This window comes from Neolamprologus multifasciatus, chromosome 7 (assembly GCF_963576455.1).
Source record: "Neolamprologus multifasciatus chromosome 7, fNeoMul1.2, whole genome shotgun sequence".
In the NCBI taxonomy this organism is placed as follows: domain Eukaryota; kingdom Metazoa; phylum Chordata; class Actinopteri; order Cichliformes; family Cichlidae; genus Neolamprologus; species Neolamprologus multifasciatus.
The window spans coordinates 64763901-64783822 of NC_140445.1; the positions used below are offsets into that span (position 1 = coordinate 64763901).

The 19922-nt window shown below is 41.4% G+C and overlaps 3 protein-coding genes across 5 annotated transcripts; 2 read left to right on the plus strand and 1 right to left on the minus strand.

The window, feature by feature from the left end:
* The first annotated feature begins 112 nt into the window (after nt 1–112).
* agk (acylglycerol kinase) lies at nt 113–6763 on the plus strand. The gene is made up of 14 exons (XM_085165090.1): nt 113–385; nt 469–508; nt 590–669; nt 748–823; nt 906–1031; nt 1148–1242; nt 1398–1467; nt 4061–4140; nt 4226–4283; nt 5478–5625; nt 5721–5818; nt 5951–6021; nt 6105–6189; nt 6301–6763. Exons 1-14 carry the CDS (start codon nt 276–278, stop codon nt 6433–6435), a joined length of 1272 nt encoding a protein of 423 aa, XP_085021216.1. The 5' UTR covers nt 113–275; the 3' UTR covers nt 6436–6763.
* A 3350-nt stretch (nt 6764–10113) lies between these two features.
* dennd11 (DENN domain containing 11) lies at nt 10114–15555 on the minus strand. The gene is made up of 9 exons (XM_085165086.1): nt 14718–15555; nt 14128–14227; nt 13874–14032; nt 13071–13224; nt 12824–12962; nt 11441–11572; nt 11198–11348; nt 10990–11058; nt 10114–10882 (listed from the first exon to the last, which is right to left on the minus strand). Exons 1-9 carry the CDS (start codon nt 15127–15129, stop codon nt 10687–10689), a joined length of 1512 nt encoding a protein of 503 aa, XP_085021212.1. The 5' UTR covers nt 15130–15555; the 3' UTR covers nt 10114–10686.
* Nucleotides 15556–15583: 28 nt separating this feature from the next.
* wee2 (WEE2 oocyte meiosis inhibiting kinase) lies at nt 15584–19608 on the plus strand. 3 transcript variants are annotated; one of them, XM_085165082.1, is made up of 12 exons: nt 15584–15748; nt 16063–16323; nt 16414–16622; nt 16806–16863; nt 17207–17376; nt 17476–17597; nt 17676–17822; nt 17898–17996; nt 18076–18161; nt 18275–18445; nt 18586–18734; nt 19112–19608. In XM_085165082.1, exons 1-12 carry the CDS (start codon nt 15599–15601, stop codon nt 19275–19277), a joined length of 1788 nt encoding a protein of 595 aa, XP_085021208.1. In that variant the 5' UTR covers nt 15584–15598; the 3' UTR covers nt 19278–19608. The 3 variants fall into 3 exon arrangements, with proteins under 3 accessions (XP_085021208.1, XP_085021209.1, XP_085021210.1); XM_085165083.1 differs by having other exon boundaries at nt 15662–15748; nt 16016–16323; XM_085165084.1 differs by lacking the exon at nt 15584–15748 and having other exon boundaries at nt 15939–16323.
* Nucleotides 19609–19922: the final 314 nt, after the last annotated feature.

Genomic DNA, 19922 nt, shown 5'->3' on the forward strand with positions numbered 1-19922 from the left:
TTAAAAAATAAAATATTTTTAGGAGACTTATATAAAGCAATACTTGGAAAATGTGCAACTAGAAATAGTTCCGAAAAAAATCAAAACACAAGCGGAACTATGAGTTTGAGGCTCTTGTTTTGCTTCCGACTGTTTTGACGGTACACCAAAATACCCATGCTAGTCTTATATCTGTGAGTCTGTGACCGCTGTGATGAAAATGTGTCGTTTATGACGTTTAATGATCTGTACCACGGCGCTAAAATTGAGGTTTTGAAAACAGTTTAATCACAGTCATGGCTCGAGTCGTGAAAGTGTTTCGGACTTTGCGAAATCATTGGAAGAAAAGCACATTTGCTGTGTGTGTCTTGTCCTACGGTGGATACTGGCTGTATGGAAAACACTGGTGGGTATTTCATGCTATGAATGAGACAGAGTGCACAAATTCCCGTTTTCGCGTCCTAAATGTCATGTATAATATCTCATCAGTGACAGCGTCCTGCGCAGAGAGGCGTGTCTATTAGCCAGGGTAAGATGTCACTAAATTATTACCCCAAAACACAAGTTTCCTCTTTGTGACAGTTATCCTTAACGTCATCATTTGTGTTAGGAATATGGACAGCAGCAGATAGCACCACAGGAGCGACTCAGGAAAGCAACTGTGATTTTGAACCCTGCAGCTTGCAACGGGTAAGACGCATAATCTCCTGAGAGTCTTGTTTAATTTTTCTCAGAATATTTACAGCTTCCTGTGTTAATTTTCTCCAGGAAAGCCAACAACCTATTCGAAAAGAATGCTGCTCCTATTTTACACCTGGCTGGTGTGCAGATTACAGTAGTCAAGGTATTGTTTTCTATTTCAATTGGATATTTATCAGGTAATAGAGTCATGACGTCACATCTAGATATTACACATCCCTCTACAGACAGACTATGAAGGTCAGGCAAAAAAACTGATCGAGTTAATGGAAGAAACAGACATGCTGATCGTGGCTGGAGGAGATGGCACGTTGCAGGAAGTGATCACAGGTTTACTGAGAAGGCCAGACCAAGTAGGTGTAATGTAATATAGTAGCTTAATCTGACATCAGTTGTCTGTAATAACTATATTCAGTCTGATACTTTAAGTAATTAAATCTTTCTTTTGGTGGATGTTTTCTGACCACAGGACGTCTTCAGTAAGACACCAATTGGATTCATTCCACTGGGCTCCCATAATTCCCTCAGTCCAAGTCTTCATCTCCTCAGTGACAACAAGGTCAAGTACGTAATGTTTCAGCATCACACACAAAAAGATCATTACATATCCCCACGACAAACTTCACTGGGTTGTTATCATGTCACTCAGTAAATCTTTAGTACAGAATTCCTGATTTATTCCATTAACTAGAATGTTTTTAACGTCATTCGTTTTCCAGGGACATCACATCAGCGGCACTGTCGATACTGAAGGGAGAAACTGTACCGCTGGATGTGCTCCAAATCAAAGTGAGAAACTGCTTATTTATATTGCTCTACATGGCCTTAAAGTTACAAACTAATGTCTGTACTTATTTAAAAACATCTTGCTGTTTTTAACTGCTAATATTAAAACAAGTGAGTAAGCCGGTAAACTGGATTCATAAAGCACATTTTCCAAAGTTATTTAATATTTATTTTAAAAGCCATCAGCTAAAATATATATATATATATATATATATATATATATATATATATATATATATATATATATATATATATATATATATATATATTTAAAAACATATATGAATATTTATTATAATAAAAGAAAATTACAAGAAAAAAATAAATGAATTTTATCAGTTTTTGTGAGTATTATTTTTTATTTTTCAAATTTAAAAAATATATACATTGATTTATTTTGAGGATTTTCTGTTATTCTCCTTTTGTACCACTCAAACTTATTTATTCATTGACTTTCTTTTCATATTTTGAATACATGTTGGCCTAAACGTAAACATAAACTATTATTTTTAATTTTCTTCTTAATATTTAATATTCTCTTTTGCCATGTTGATGACTTTAAATTCAGCAGAAGAAATAAGCAAATTTAAAGTCAGGTCAAATTATGCAAATTATTTCATGTCCAAGGTGTGTAGTAATTAAAAAAAGTTCTTCCCAGAGACTTCAGAATCCTTGTTACTTGGGCTGTGCCGTATCATATCATCTGCAATAATATACATTTTTCCATGATATAAAAGCGTCATATTGCAGTATCTGTCCCATCTCAGTGACACCTGTTTATGTTTCCTAGCGCACACAACTGAAAGACAAGCCAGACATATCTGACAGCAAGCGTTGAATTTCAGTTTTCAATTAGGGTTCAGTAAAGAAGGAGCTACTTCAACAGCCTCTGAAAAAGCACAGATCAAAACAAACAAAGAAACTCTGGAGTTTAACCAGGTCAAGAAGGAGGAGAGACGAGCAGCTGGTGATGTGCTACCCAAAAGTAAACAGATGACACAACTGCATACCGCTGCCATATGATAGGATGAGCAAACAGTGGATGGAAATTGGTTACATGGTGGAAAAACATGACTTTAAGCAGCTCGACCCACGACACCAAATCCCAGGTAGAAAATATGAGATATGAGGTATAGAGAATCATATACCCATCCCTTTTCCTGCAAATGGTCAATAATGGCCGCCCCAATAAAGTAAATAAAGTATGCAATGGCAAGTTAGTGACCGTCTCTGTAATTAAAAGTAGAGATGTGTGGTACTCTGATTCTACACAAACAGAATAACTGCTATGATGCCTTCCAGTCAGGTTTTAGACAGAACCACAGCACTGAAACCGCTCTGACCAAAGTGTTCAATGACATATGTCTGAATACAGACAGTGGAAAAATGTCAGTCTTAGTTTTACTGGATCTCAGTGCAGCATTTGATACAGTTGACCACAACATATTACTCAAACGACTGGAGAACTGGGCAGGTCTTTCAGGAACTGTACTAAACTGGTTCAAAACATACTTAGAAAACAGGAAATACTTTGTATCAACAGGTAACTTCACATCTGAGCAGACAAGTATCACATGTGGAGTTCCCCAAGGTTCCATCTTGGGACCCTTTCTGTTTAACATTTACATGCTCCCACTGGCACAGATTATAAAGAACAACTTTAAAGTTCTGATGCTGGTCTATAAAGCTCTGAATGGTTTAGGACCAAAATACATCAGTGACCTCCTGACCCAGTATGAACCTTCCAGATCCTTCAGGTCATCTGGATCCGGTCTTTTATCAGTTCCCAGAGTCAGAACCAGACACGGAGAAGCTGCATTCAGCTTTTATGCTCCTTATATCTGGAACAAACTCCCAGAAAGCCTCAGATCAGCTGAAACACTCAGTTTATTTAAATCCAGGTTGAAGACTCACCTGTTCTCAGCTGCATTTGAATAAAGCACCAAATCTGCACTTTTAAGCTTAAATTTCAAAACTTACATTTTAACTACTGATTTTATCGACTGTTCTTATTTTATCTGTTTCGATTTTATATATTGTTTTGTTTGTTTGTTAATTAGTTAGTTTGTTTGTTTGCTTGTTTTAATCAATTTTAAATCCTGCTTTTTATTTGTTTTTGTTTCTAAAATCTCTGTAAAGCACTTTGAATCACCTTGTTGTTGAATTGTGCTGTACAAATAAACTTGCCTTGCCTACACTCAGTCAAACTGACAGTGTTTGACTCTTAGAATATAAAGTAACAAATACATATAATATAAAACAAATAAAATACAATAAAAATAAATAAATAAATTGACAACTAGCTAAGTGAGGACGTAAATACAAAGCTGAATGCATAATTTTAAAAAAAGTACTTTACATATACATTTTGTTATCCTTGATATTTAATGATGCACTGAAACTATTCTCAGTGCTATAAAAGTTTAAACATGAGACATGTTCAAATGTAGTTTTTAGCCCTCAGCTGTAAAACACTGATATCAATACCTGCGTTTGTGAATGTGTGAACGAGGTGACATGTCTACTGGGAGAAACTGCACTGTTTTAACACTTGGACGGGAGTTTGACTTTGAAGTGTATGTGCTTGTTTTCCCAGGGAGAGAAAGAGCAGCCAGTCTTTGCTCTGATGGGACTGCGTTGGGGGGCTTTTAGAGATGTGGCTTCAAAAATCAGCAAGTAAGATTACTCAAGACTGCAACTAGACGAGGAAGACAACAATTCTTCACATATAAGAATGATTAACCATAACATTTCCCGACAGATATTGGTACCTCGGACCGCTGAAGACAAATGCGGCGCATTGGTTTAGCACTCTGAGGGTAAGGATGCTCTCTTTCCTTAAACATGCTGGCAAAGCGATTAATATGTGCAACTCCTTTCTTTCATAATTATTATAGTTACTGTTAGTTTTTCCCCTTATTTTCTCCTGCATTGAAAATAACAGCAAACATCTCACTCCGTGAACCTGTTGTGGTGTAAGTTTCACATCCTTACAAAAACTTGGGGGTACATTTTGAAACGAGTCAGTCGGTGCAGATCACTCGTGCTGTGGATGCGTTTCACGTCTCCCATTGTCTCCTTTTGTGATTCTGTGTCTGCTAACCCAGTAAGATGAGTGTTTACTGGTTCATGAGGCTCTTGTATACTGGCTAGTTTATGTTTTTTTAATGCAGAAGTACAGTTGGCAATATTTGCTCCAGATTTTCACTTTTCGCAAATTATTTGAGCCGTCCGTTAGTCCTGCAGCCTAAGCTGTAACAGTTTTAAAGGTTTCCTGTCCAAATTTGCAAACGTTTCTTTTTTATAAATCTCAAACAACATTCTTAGTAGAGAGCTAATGACACTATTTATTAGAGGTGGGAATCCCCATACATCCCACGATACGATATTATCACAATACTTAACGCACGATACGATATTATTGCAATTTTTTAAAATATTTTGCGATATTCAGATTCTGTACATAAAGGTAAACTTTATCAATATTCATTTTCTCTAATATCAAAGTCTCACACTCAGTCTTTCTCTCATTTCAGTTTGATTGTTGACAAACTGAACGGTTTGTATTACAGTCTAGTCCAACTTAACTGAATCAACCATCTGGTACAATTATAGCTATTCTGAACTATGCAGTTTATGAAAACTATGCAGCCCCTTCAGCAACTGAAGAATTTGAAAGTAAATTAAAACAAAATATAATTTTACATTAAATAAAAAAGTTTTAAACTTAATTAAAATAAAACATGTCTTAAATTAAAATAAGTAAACTGTCATGTTTATTGCTGCCAAAAAAAAAAGTTAAACACATTTGGACAGTGAAGGAATGTCAGGATTCTTGCTCAGAAAAAGGATCAACATGCTCTGAAGTCAGAGCACAAAAACCTTTTTTGTAACAAAGTATCGATTTCTGCTGTCCCTGTATCCATACATTATTAGCAAACAAAATATCACCATGCTACACAGTATCAATTCCCCCCCCCCCCCCCTACTATTTATTCATTACTATGTTTTAGGAGTGGCCTCTGGTCCGGGATATCTCTGTGTCCTATTTGGCTCCCACGCTTCGGCCCCCCGACCTGCCCCCTGTGAAGGCCCCCAGGCCGAATCTGATCCACCGCATCATCCGCAGGCTGAAGAACTACTGGAACCCACCAGCTGAAGGTGAACAAATGTGACTGAACGTGAACAACTTGTAGCACAACAGCCCAGGACACTGTTTGTCTAATTGTTGCTTTGGTGGTTGTGTGTTTGGTCAGAGCTTCCAAAAGTGGAAGAGCCAGAGAAGTGGGAGGAGCAACAGCTGTCAACACTAGAGCTCTTTGTTCAAACGCACAACAAAAACCCAGTGGAGAGGGTCAGTTAAAAAGCATTATATATGTAAAGCTGTGTTGCTATTCTTAGAAAAACAAAAAGAAAACATGTCACTGCCCCTTTTAAGTGCTCTGTGCCTCTCGGAAGTTTTTGCATTCTTTATTTTAATTTTCAGCGCATCAATGATTCCCTCAGGATCAGTGCAGAGCCTCACAACTTGACCGTGGGCGAGTTCATTACTGCAGGGTCAGTAGTGTTTTTTCCTACATTTCTGAAAGTGTGTGATTGTGCAAAATGCATTCAATGATTTTAATCCTTCTTCATAATAGCAATAAAAAAGCAGCAGACCCGACTGTATTCACTGAAAATGCCACAGAGTTGGAGGCTGGTGCTTGCTGGCTGCAGCTGCCAGAGGTCAGAAATCCTTTCAAATCAAACCTGCTTTAAGGTTGTGATTCTATAAGTCCGTCTACTTCCAGAAGCGAGTTTTTGCCCTGACATTTAACTTTGCCACGGTCCCCGCAGGGCGCCTCCGGCTTCTACAACATCGACAACGAGGAGTATGAGGCGATGCCTGTGGAGGTAAGGCTGTTGCCACGGAAACTCCGCTTCTTCATCAGTGCCGAGCGCAGAGAGCAGCTCCTCTCACAGATCCAGTGATGAGAAAACAGAAGCCGAAAGAAGACGAGAACAGCGGGACAGAAGCCGAATTCGAGGCCATCAAACCCCGAGTTCACCCTCAAAATGGATTTTTGCTTCGCCAGCAGTTTTTTAAATGATTATGAAGTGCTGATGGAGGCTGTTTCACTCCATGTAACCATAAAATATTCAGTAGCAGTTACAAAAACAACTACCTTACAGGCTGTTCGCTGTATGTAAAAGGACCAAGGCTTCTTTTCTAAGCCAGTAACCCATGTACAGGCTGTCTTACAGGATGTTTACTGAAAAGTTCACTATTAACATGGTCAATAAAAATAATGTCTGCCCACCTCGGTGCAGTTTTTCTCCCTTTGTGATATTTATGTGTTTGATATCAAGGTTATAAAGCCATCAAAGCTGCGCTTCTGCTGGTCTTCTTGGGGAAATTGTCGATCTCGTTTAAAGAGAAAGGAGCAAGTGACTGAGTAAAGATCAATGTGGGGACGTTGTGCCGACCTGAGTGTTTTGCAGTAGCTTGGACCTGGAGTTTTGGCACACTGCACGGAGATGCCGAGTCTGATCGGACAGATGGCGTAAGACAGTAAATCTGCAGAATTAAGCTTGTGGCTGCTTTGTGGGGCCCTTGGAGAATGCTGTGGGTTCATTTTGGTTTGGTTGAAAAATCTGAAAGTTTCAGGCGAAATATAAACTTAATTTCTACATTTTTGCTGCAGAATGATTGACTTTAAATACAGTTTGTTTGTTTTTACAAAGGAGGACTATTAAATTGAAATAGGAAAATGATGCGGTGTTAGAAGATTAGACAACACTTGAACCGTATCAGTGTTTTATTGTTTTACAATGGCAGTACAGTGAAACTGACAGTTGCTCATGCTATTGAGTTCTCGTGTACATTACTGACATCTCTTACAGTGTTTCGCATTAGTAGAGGTGAAGACTTACTTGTTATTGTGTGATTACTCTTACAATCAAGGAAAAAAACAGTCACACTATTTGGATACGTTGCTGCGTGTGTGCAATACTTCTGCCGTCTTTGACATTCAGTAATGTGAGAAGGCTGTACAAACGAATCGTTTAGCTAATGCTGGTACGCATCTGTGAACAGTTCCACAAAGAAGGCATTTTATACAGTGGTTTGTGTTGTGCACATTCCCTTTTTTTCTTTTAAACATTAAACATACACCTGGAAAACAAACGCTGTCAGAGGAAAGATGATATATCAGCTGATGAGTCAACAGACTAGGTAGTCGATCCTGGAAAAGCTAAGGTCATTCTGAAGTTCTCATGACAGCGTACGTAATGTTTTAGCAGTTAATGTTGATGTACACAGAGAAATCAGTCACCTTGCTCCTGTAAGTTGAAAAAAGTCACATTATGATAAGGCCCCATTCAAAAAACAGGGCTTAAAGGGGACCTACGATGCTCATTTCCAGGTCCATATGTTTTTGAATGGATACTACTAGAGTTGCTTTGCATCACTCAGAGTTCAAAATAATCCTTATTTGTCTTAAATGCTGGGCTGTGGTGCAGATTGTTGACGTTTTAGTTTCTCTTCCTTTCAGCCAACGCTCTTCTGATTGGCTGCCCCTCACGAACAGGAGGTGGGGCTTCTCATCTAGGGCTGCCACGATTAGTCGACTAGTCATGATTACGTTGAGTATCAAAATCGTCGACGACTGATTTAATAGTCGACGCGTCGTTTGAAGCTTTGTAAGATCACAAAAGACGCAGGAATAAGTAGTAGGATTTAAGAGTGTAATAACGGACTGGAACAGAAGATGGCAGCACTGCATGTACAAGGATGCCAGCTGCCGTTAAACCCCGAAGAAGAAGAAGCTGTGTCCCAGAATTCATAGCGCAGCCCAGCTCAGTTTCCAGCAATGGTGGCAGCTAGTTAGTTTTAATATTACTCTTATTATTCTTTCTGGGTCACAAAATAAACGTTTAACATATTTTCAGGCGAGAATGTAGCTGTGTAAACCTCAAATATCTGCTCAGTTTATCAAGACACCACATATTTTCAAAAGCGCTCCGACGTTTTCGGAGACGTCTGTTAGCCACTAGCTCGATAGCTAGCCGGGGGCTAGGCTCACTAGAGCCGCGAGAACACCGGACTCCCGCAAATCGTTTTCAAACCCACCGCTGCCTTTCGCTACTCAGGTTAAACATGATATATAAGTCACTTAGATAACTTAAAAATGTTATTGTTTGGCTTTTTTATAGTATTTTATTTGTTCCTGAGTAAATCGGTTTGGCTGAGATTAAAGTTATAGTTTTACACAGCTGAATAAACTTCAAGCAGACAGCTGATTATCAGAAGTGTGAGATGCTCGAGAATTTACTCCGGTGTCCTGTTATATTTTAGATAGCAAGGAGTTTATTAAACTTCACCGAAACAATCTGCAAATTTCATTAAAATTTAATAAACTATCATTTTGTCTTTATTTTTAGTTGGCACATACCTTAAACACTTAAAGCTGTAAGCTAATGATAGTTATATAAGAGCAGATGCTGCTGGTGTAAGCTGTATGTTTTACTTCAATGGATGATGATCTGACTACTCGACTAATCGCAAAATTAATTGGTGACTAGTCGACTGTCAAAATAATCGTTTGTGGCAGCCCTATTCTCATCTACACAGAAGCAACATTTTAAATGTATAACACTGTGAAAAATGACTGTTCAGAGAATCTGCTTCCCAGACCTGGTTATTTCAAACTTTGGCCATGTTTAGTATGAGCGTATATGAGACACTGAGGAAATGCAGAATAGGTCCCCTTTACTACCCTTTTCTTAAATATACAACACTTAGTGCATTTTATTTTCTCAACAAAGCCAGAAAAAATATCCTTGGGGTGGAGTACGTCAGAGAGAAAGTTAAAACCACTTCTTAAATTTTATACAAGGCAAACGTCAGACTTATGTGTTCCAACATGGAACAAATTATCACCGTGGTTGGCGAAGGGGTGGCTGAAATAAAAGCGCTCTGCCAGCAGTATTCAAAAGACACAGTTGGCCCATTTCTAAAGCTGGGTTCACCGATGAAAGGACTGAGAACAGACCGAGTCCTTTCCGTGAATTTGCCCACAGAGGAGGAGTTAAAGCTTCTGCTCGGCTCAGGACATTACAGGGTTTTTTTTTTTTAAACGCACACAAAGAGATCTTTGTCACGAACACATCTGAAAAGGAGCTGGTCAACAAACAGCTTCATCGATTACTCTTTAGTTAGCAGAATATAAGAGACGTATGAACTTCTGCTCATGAACAAGGCTCTACAGTAGTTTGAAAAAGAAAACGTGACAGCTCATTTACAGGTGCTCCCGCTCCAGAACAACTAGATGGCTCAGACTAAATCATAAAAACAGCATATAAAAAGTTCAATTTAAGCGTGACTGTGTGTCGGGAAACAGTCCAGTGGCGAACGTGGTGCAGCATTCACAATAAGAGTTACACATTCATTGAAAAGTCTTCAACCAATTATGACAAATGAGAAGCTTCGACGTACAACAATGCAAAAAACTTCCAGAATGCGTTGATCTCCTGCACGCTGTGATATCTAAATATTGTTTAAGGTGCGTGAAGGTGAGCAAGGTCCTTAGAACAGCTTTTCCCTTATCACTCAGATTCATATTGCTTCCTTTTTCAAAGGCAGTTAACGTGGTCCAAAAGCTTTTTACCCCCCCTCAACCATTTTCAGGAATAGTCAGACAAAAACAAAACATAAGAACAGAATTACAGCTGATATTCTGAGGTCTGTGTGATTTCCCAGGAAAGATATCACAAATTCATTTCGAGGAACCTTAAATCCATTCTTTAGACAAACCACGAGTGGACGTCAAAGTGCCGGTGACTTCACTACAGTAGCAGGTGCGATCATCAGACTTGTTTACATTTTCATCCAGTGCTTCAGTCCTGCTCACTTAATCAAAGTCAAACAAGTATGCACACAAGGAAACTGGTTCTGACAAAAACAGCAAGGAGTGACTCACATAAGATGTTAATGGCCACAAGATGACAAGTCTGCTCAGCAGTATTGGTGTTTATCACCTACTGTGAAGAAGTGCACAATGTTAGGTGTCCTTTTCTTCCACAGTGGTTAGAAACAGTCTCAGGTTAAGATGAGACACAAACACAGAAGAGAAGAGAGCAGATGAAGTCCCAGGATGGAGGCAGTGTCTTCAGAGTCTTGTATTTGTGACCCTAGTAGGCACATATAATCCAGGCTTCCGAGTTTCCCGGGTTGAATGGGGTTCAGGGGCAGCAGAGGTTGTCTATGACCAGCGTTACATCAAAACCATAAACCTCCAGCAGGTCGGCAAGGAAGGCTCGATCTCCCTGGGGATCCAGCCCCATGGCCCTCACGTGCTCACCGGTGAGAGTGGGGTCGGCGCTTCCTGCTAGCTCTGACAGGGTCTGGAAGATGCGGTTATTAAGCTCCATAAAGAACCTAAGATGAGATTAAAGGCGACTGCATTAATACGTGGGCCACACTGCACTTGTCTGAGTATGACTCAAGTCCATTATCAACCATGCAACCAGCTGTCAAAGACTCACAGGATGAAAAGATCCTCTTCATTTGATGTGCAGTCTTCACCCACCTCCTGAGAGTACAGCAGCAGTTGCCTTTGAAAAGAAAAAGTCAGTCACAGTAAAATCTAAAAATAACAAACGCTCATTTTGCAGCGTTTTTCTATAACACAAAACAAATGCATTTTGCAAATTTTAAACAAAAAGAAAGAGGAGAGACACAATTTTAACGCACCTCTGCTCAGTCAGCTTCCTGTATTTCTCCTTGTCTGCTGCGGTCAGCCTGAGCAGCTGCTGCAAATGGCTTCTGTGAGTTTTCACATTCTGGTTGTCGATATAGACGTCATACAGCTCCTTTTTCTCCTCAAAGATCTTCTCCGTGGTGCCTTCAAACATATCACGTGGGAAAACATGTCTATATAAAAGAACTCATCGCTTTATGTCGTAAATCAAACATTTACAGTTAAACTTCGCTCACAGGCCACGTATGACAGCTCTGTTTCCAGGGCAGAGATGTCGGCTATGTTGATGTAGAAGAAAGGCCGCAATTCAGGCACAGAAACTCCGATGCCAGGTAATGAAACGTTGGCCAGGCAGCAACAGCAATACACTGAGGGAATATGAAAATACTGAATGAAAACCCTCCAAAAAGAGGAAAAAACACCACACATACTTCTCTGTTTGACAATTTGTTACATCCCTTTGCATCACATTATTGTGAAAACAGAATGCGCATACTAGGGCTGCCACGATTACATCGACTATCAAAATCATCAACGACTGATTTAATAGTCGACGCCTCGTTTGAAGCTTTGTAAGATCACAAAAGACGCAGGAATAAGTAGCAGGATTTAAGAGTGTAATAACGGACTGAAACAGAAGATGGCAGCACTGCATGTACAAGGATGCCAGCTGCCGTTAAACCCCGAAGAAGAAGAAGCTGTGTCCCAGAATTCATAGCGCGGCCCAGCTCAGTTTCCAACAATGGCGGCAGCTAGTTAGTTTTAATATTACTCTTATTATTCTTTCTGGGTCACAAAATAAACGTTTAGCATATTTTCAAGCGAGAATGTAGCTGTGTAAACCTCAAATATCTGCTCAGTTTATCAAGACACCACATATTTTCAAAAGCGCTCCGACGTTTTCGGAGACGTCTGTTACCCACTAGCTCGATAGCTAGCCGGGGGCTAGGCTAACTAGAGCCGTGACTCCCGGCAAACTTAGATAACTTCAAAATGTTATTGTTTGGCTTTTTTTTTGTTTGGCTAATCGTTTTCAAACCCACCGCCGTCTTTCGCCACTCAGGTTAAACATGATATATAAGTCACTTAGATAACTTAAAAATGTTATTGTTTGGCTTTTTTATAGTATTTTATTTATTCCTGAGTAAATCGGTTTGGCTGAGATTAAAGTTATAGTTTTTACACAGCTGAATAAACCCCAAGCAGACAGCTAATTATCAGAAGTGTGAGATGCTCAAGAATTTACTCCGGTGTCCTGTTATATTTTAGATAGCAAGGAGTTTATTAAACTTCACCGAAACAATCTGCAAATTTCATTAAAATTCAATAAACTATCATCTTGTCTTTATTTTTTTGTTAGCACATACCTGAAACACTTAAAGCTGTAAGCTAATGATAGTTATATAAGAGCAGATGCAGCTGGTGCAATAAGCTGTACGTTTTACGTCAATGGATGATGATCTGACTAGTTGACTAATCGCAAAATTAATCGGTGACTAGTCGACTATCAAAATAATCGTTTGTGGCAGCCCTAGCGCATACGCAGTAAATCACATATTACCCAAGAGCTGTAGAGAAATGTTAATAGGGTGTGCACAAGCTATGATTAAGCAACTCACCCCTGTAGCAGACAACTCCTACAGGTGGAGGCGAGAAGATAAGTATGCGCTTCCGAAGCAGCGCGAACTTCCACAGCACCATTATTTGCTCCCCGAAAAACTGGATGAACTGGGACATGCAGCCAGCCGGGTGGGTGATCTACAGGGTGCAAGTAGTGGCAAATGTGGTCATTTTGGGGGTTACGTTAGATGTTTCAGAGCATTCAAGACAAGGGAGCATCAGTAACCCAAGTGTGTGCTTTCAGACCTTCATTTCAGGGTGCATGCAGCGGCTTATATTTGTAACACTCCAGGTCGGGCAGGCGGTGACTAGTCCGTTTCCTTTAGGGGGAAGAATGGCCTTCTTATCCTCATAGAAGGCCTCTAGTGGAGAATACTGGCCAGGACACTGCAACTGGTGTCTTCAAGGGGATGACAAGGGGAAAAAAGAAGGAATGTGAGCAGATTAAGCTTGAACTCACTTCTTTCTGCACATTCCTGCCGGTGCTCACAGCTCATGTTACTGCGTGGACTTTAAATTGTGTATTCAGTGTTTGGTCCTCCTAACGCAAGATCACAGATTGTGCAAAGCAGAAGTTATCCATAAATTGCACAGTGAGATCATCTGAGGCCAGCTGTATGAAATAAATTAAACTTTTCTATTTGATTTAACCACTTAAGCCATACAGATCACACATTTTAGGCTTGCTACTGCAAAGTGGCACACATAAAATGTAGCCAAGATTTCCACACTCCCTTCAAGTTACAGCAGATCTGCTTTAACTGTAACCCAAACCTGTGGTTGTGTCACATTGAGTCAGGATTTTATCATAAGGAGAGCAGTGTTTCAGAAGAGAGGAGGAGAGATGCTGTTAACAGTCTTTTCTTCACTCCTGTGCTAAGACTTCATAGAAAAACTGCATGTCAGTGGGTTCTTGCGACAAAAGCTGCAACTGGGATCCTGAGTTCATGTTTAATAAATGAGCCTATATTAAAGGCAGGCATATAAAAAGGAACCTGTGGGCGGGGTATGAAGAGGAAGGAGGAAAACAGCAACTCTACACGTCTCACCTGACTTGGTTCTCCAGGAAGTGCATGTAACGGTAGAGCAGAGTGTAGGACGGAGACAGAATTCCCACAGACTTCATTCTCGCTCCTCGTTCCAGCTCACTCTCCACGGGCATGTTCGCAAAACATGCCAGACCGAAGTAGCCACCCTTACGGAAATATCTGTCCAGTGGGTATAACGGAGAGCAGGAGTAAACACAGACTGACAGATTTCTGAGCCTCACTGAGCTGAAAATTTGACATGTGGAAGTACGTACATGAAGTCGCTGGTGATCCGATGAGAACCGCTGGCCATTGACTTGAATTCAACACCATCCAAGTTGATGTCATGAGGCAGGCACCACTCTATCATATTCCCTGCCATTCACAAACACACACACAATAACCCATGAAGTCACTTCCTACACTGTCTACTTTCATCCTGGCAACTTCCTCCAACCCTGCATGTTAGTCATGTGTTAGCCAGAGGTCAGGGAGAGTAAGAAAGCAGTGACTCAGCCAACACAACTATGTAAAACGTGAAGAAACTTAGGAGTTAGAGAGTTCTGATCGATTCTAAACAAGATCTAAGTGGAAGGATTTCCCCTTTAGACGATTTGGGACTTCAGTAACTTATTTTTGCATGAGCTTTAACGGATGTTTGACTTTTGTCTCGTGTTGAAAAGTTGCCTCACAATAGTTGAGGTTATTTCTTTGTTATGGCTTTTATGAAAACCGTTCAGCATAATTCATGGTTGCACAGATAAATATGTAAAAACATCACATGATCATCATTTCTGCGGTTACGCAGTCCACGTCTGAGAATTTTAAATGCGAAAGATAAAAAGAGCAAAGTCTGCTTGCTCACCTGATCTTGTATCAAAGGTAACCACAAACACGGCCACTATCTGGTCTTTTTCCTCCCACTGATCCTTCACTGAGAGGCCGGGGAAAGGGGCGTTACGGTCTGTGCCGAGAGGCTGCGGGCGATCCCAGCCGTGCCCGGACAGCTCGGTTCGGCCCGGGCTTCCGTCCCCTTTGACAACAACAGCAGCTGTCACATTGCGGTTCGGACCGGGGGGGATGATGATGGTGGTGGCGTCGATGGTGGTGCTGCTGCTCCACCCAGTACCAGCCGCAGTGTCTGTCGGCGCACTTTTCTCCGCCGCGGAGTCTTCTTCTCGCGGCGGCTGAGGCGTAGGTTGAGCCGCCTGGTTCGGATCTGGCGGTGGGATCTCCTCCCAGTCCAGGAGCGGGGCTCGGTCCGACTGTTCCACCATGGTGCTGCTGCTGCGAGGACACGAGAACGAAGGGGAGAAAATACACAAAGCTCCGACGTGTCGAGCGGGTTAAGCACGGCGTGAGAGACGGATCATGCTTTCCTGCTGCTCGCGGAGTTGTTTTCTATGTATTTGTAAGCGTGTCACATCCACGGACGGGGCTTCTTTTCCTCCTCCTGCCTCACTGTTTTGATGACGTAGCCCACTTCCGCCCACGTGTCTATATTACTATTTAATACAGTGACCTATTTTTTTCTACATTTCCCCTGTCAAATACACAAACTTTTAAGTTACTTACAACAATGAATATTTGCAACTGCCCTTAATAATGACTATAAAGCGACTTAAAAGGCTCATTTAAAAAAAATAAATTAATTAATTTTTATTCTTACTTTCAATGTCAAATGTTAGCTTTTCGTAATATCCCCACACTACCCTAACATTAACTAAATATCACATTTCTTTACTAATGCTTTACGTCAAGGTGTTTCTTCAATTACCACCACTCAACCAATCAGAGAGCTGGATGACTGAAACCGGTGGCGTCATTTATTTAAACAGGAAGTCATACATATGTGGCGCGAAATTCAAGCGTGTTGGCGTGGATGGTCATTTGTTTGTAAGTATACGTGATAAACACACGTTATTAGGGGTATAAGCAATATGAGAAACATCTTTCGAGCTTAATGTTTTTGCTGGCAATAATAAAACAACTGGGCGGGGAGCTAATTAATTAGACTTTTAGTGAGCTGCTTATAGTAACCCTTTATCCTACACTAGGCCTCTGACTTTAGAGGTGTGGGGGTGTAACTGTATGAACAAGCAGGCTTCACATTTTGTGCATAACATCAGTCCAGATTTTAGTACAGCACTGTTGCGCTCTCAGGTGTAAAAGGATATGGCATTATAAATGAAGCCATTCCCCCAACTCAGGCCCCAAGCATGGCTACTTTATGTGATGGAATCAGCCAGCAGCTGTTTTCTAGCTGTGGAGAAGAGAGCAGCAGCAGCGGTGACAACTCTGATGACAGCACCTCCAGAGTCTACAGTCCCACCTCTGCCTGCAGGACCCCCAGAGCGCAACGTCACTTCAGTAGAAGCAGCTATTTATGTTCCCCTCAGCACTGCACCAGCCCCATACCTTACGCCTCCTTGAGGAAGCTGAGACTGTGTGACTCTCCCAGCACACCCAAGGTGGGGAAGACTATAGAGTAAAGATGCTTCTGTTCCCCGTCTGTGTGCTTGAATGATGTTTGTTTGTTTTTTCTTTCTCTCTTACTCTAGAGTTTGCTATCAAAGTCCTCCCAGCCTTACTCCAGTCTTAAGATAAGTCGTCAACAGCGAACTCTGCGTTTTGCATCAGCTGCCGCAAACCTAATCACAGCACCTCTTGTCAACGTGAATCCTTTCACCCCAGACCCGGTGCGCAGGAACAGCGAGCAACAGTGGAGGAACAGTTGTAGAAGTGACGATGATGACGACTATGGCCGCAGGTATGCGATTCCACCTTATTACAGGACTGCTGTCACAATAAGAATCTCCAACTGATGACAAAAATGCTTTCAGGATTCAAATTGAACTAGTTTTGGTCTAAGCTTTGCTAGACGTGTCCTGATACACAGGCTGACTTTTGTAGTTCTGTATATAAAGGGCTGAATGGCCTTTCTGTATCCCAGGTTTAAACACAGCTTGACGTCATCTGAAGAGGATGATGAAGCCTTTCTCCCACCAAAGGTACAAAGCTATTTTTACCAGTACTTGTGTTGAATGTAGCCCTCCCCTTTCAGATGCTTCTGATATGCTTTCATCATCGGGCTTTGTCATCTTCAGCTGCCTCCTCACTTTGTGTTTTGTCCAAAAATTACATCCTGCCAGCCCAACTTCCGGAATTTCTACAAGGAATCTCTAGCAGAAAGAAAACTGCTGTCAGAATCCTCACAAAGTGATTTCCTTGTGGACTTATTACCATATTTGGTGAATCATCACAGAAGAAACCCCAGTTCTCCTCTCATGCGGAGTGACGTGTGCTCTTTCTTTAGAAAGCTTTCCTTCTTACCATGTCTGTTTAATCTGGCAGAGACGAGCTGTCCAAGCCTTTATGCTGTCACGCTACGAGAGCGAATTCCTGGAGCTCGAGTGCATTGGCGTGGGTGAGTTTGGTGCAGTTTATAAGTGTGTGAAGAGGCTGGATGGTTGCTTGTACGCCATCAAGCGCTCCAGACGACCCCTGGCGGGCTCTGCCAACGAGTGAGTCAGCACCGTTTCTGTTTGGCTAACACACACCAGCCCTCCCTATCGTTTAAACACCTTCACTGATAAGATTTTTTTTTTTTGTTCTTTTATTAGGCAGCTGGCCCTAAAGGAAGTGTATGCACATGCTGTGCTTGGGCACCACCCACATGTTGTCCGATATTACTCAGCATGGGCTGAGGATGATCACATGATTATTCAGAATGAATACTGTGACGGTAGGTTTCAAATCAGCATCTAAAGTAGATATAAAATAAAGGACTGCGTTGATTTGTCTTCCCGTGCGTGTCCCTCAGGTGGAAGTCTTAATGGCGCTATAGTAAAGAGGGAGGCAACGGGAGAGCTGTTCACAGAGGCAGAGCTGAAAGATCTGCTTCTGCAAGTGTCTGTGGGTCTAAAATACATCCACGGCTCAGGCCTCGTTCACTTGGACATCAAACCAAGTGCGTCTGTTTGACCGCTTCTCCCTTTGGACGTTCATTCGCTGTGCCTCGTCCCTAACGTTTTTTTCTTTTTAGGTAATATATTCATTCGCCACCGCCCCAGCGCAATTGTGACGGGTGAGAGTGAAGAGGAAGAAGAGGGAAACCCTTCAGCCAGAATCATTTACAAAATCGGTATTGATGTTGAATAAAGTGCTACCTTTTTTGACCGATTTATTTTTGTTACCGTCGGCTGACTTTGAGGTTTCTGCAGGTGATCTGGGTCACGTGACGTCAGCCACCAGTCCTCAAGTTGAGGAGGGGGACAGCCGCTTTCTGGCCAGTGAAGTCCTGCATGAGGTAACTGTTCTGAATGCTCATTCGCATTAGAGGAAAACCGGTTAGTTGCACTTTCCTGTTTTGTGGTGTTTCTTGTGGTAATTTCACATTTCAGTTGTCTCACTGCTCCCCAGGATTACAGTCACCTCCCCAAGGCGGACATATTTGCCCTGGGCCTCACGGTGCTGCTGGCTGCCGGGGCTTCTCCTCTGCCGCTAAATGGAGATCAGTGGCACAGTCTTAGAGAGGGGCGTCTCCCCAAACTGCCACAGGAGCTCTCGCCTCCCTTTAGATGTTTACTTCAGGTAATTCTATAACCTTGTTGTTGTTAGAAATATTTAATTTAATGCTATTTAAACACTCCTTCTTAGTTGCCACCTGTCTAAATATTATTTTTACTTGTTATAGCTGGAATAGCTTATCTTTAGCACTTTTTCTCTGTCAGTTGTTGCTGGAACCAGACCCAACAAAGCGGCCATCTGCTAGGGAGCTTTGCAAGCACACAGTCTTGAGGGAGAAGAGGACTGAGAGGCTGGCTGCTGAGCTGCGAAGAGAGTTGGATGTAGAGAGGTTCAGGACCGCCCTGCTTCAGAAGTAAGAAGAAAACTGAAAATAATTTAAGCTCACCAGTTCGAAGGTTTCAGACCCAAGTCACACTTGAAGTATTGCAGTAATTAATGGAGATGATGGGAGACTTTCAGAGTACTTATAAGTCACTTATAATAAATAAATGCATTGTTAAGGAAGTGAAACCCCAAGAGAAGTTATAGGCCCAAGTGTTGCTTCTGAAGCGGTGACAATGCAAAAAATGCACGAATCGTACCAGCAGGTGGTGCTGTTTCATCTCAGCAATGCTGTAGTAGTCGCCTGTGACTGCCTGTAGTAATCACTCATTCCTATGTTCATATTTAACAGGCTGGTTTTGGTTAATGACTAATTATAGTTGAAAACACTTTCATTTCCCCTTTCAGAGAACTCCAGGAGGCCCGTCAGGCAGCTTTGTCACCCAAGCAGAACCACCTACAGGGGCACAGACCAACTGTCAAGATGGGCTCCCTCCCCAGACCAGGGAGGAGGCTTGTTGGTAGGAAGACTGCAAGATCCATGAGCTTTGGTTGCCCAGGTTATGAAGTCTGATGAGATAACGTGGAGACTAATTTTCTGTTTTTTGCTGTGGTGTTTACTGTGACACTCTGCCAAAAGGTTGTGGTAAAGAATGCAGCAGAAGGCAATGTAGCGTGACTCCAGCAGCAACCGTAACAGAGATGATCGCTACATAATCTTATTTTACGTTGTGACTCAGACTTAACATTGGACAGAACTGTTTTAATTATATTCTTGACTCAAACATGTTCCAGGTGATAATTTTAACATCCCATAACAAGTGAAGACCAGTATGCTTAACAAGTCAGGCATTTGGTTGTTTTTTTTCTCTTTTAAAACCTGTAAATAAACATTTTAAGCATCTTATCAGCATTTTATTGTGTTTCGAGTAGACTGTTTTATTTTGTTTTCCCGTGTCTCTGTGGTGACCTTTGTAATCCAGAAGATGAACAGGGACTTTCCAGTGTAGTGTTGCTCTTATCTATAACTACAGCCAACTGTATGTTGGGCTTGAAAAGCATGAGCCACCATACTGTGAAAGTTATTTGAAAGGCTCTGTTTGTCATAATCTTAAATACCAACTGGAGTATAGGCTTCCCCAAGACAGATCCAATTAAATTTATTTACCCCCCCCCTTCTTTTTTTTTTTTTTTTTTTTTTTTTTTTTTACGAGGCCAC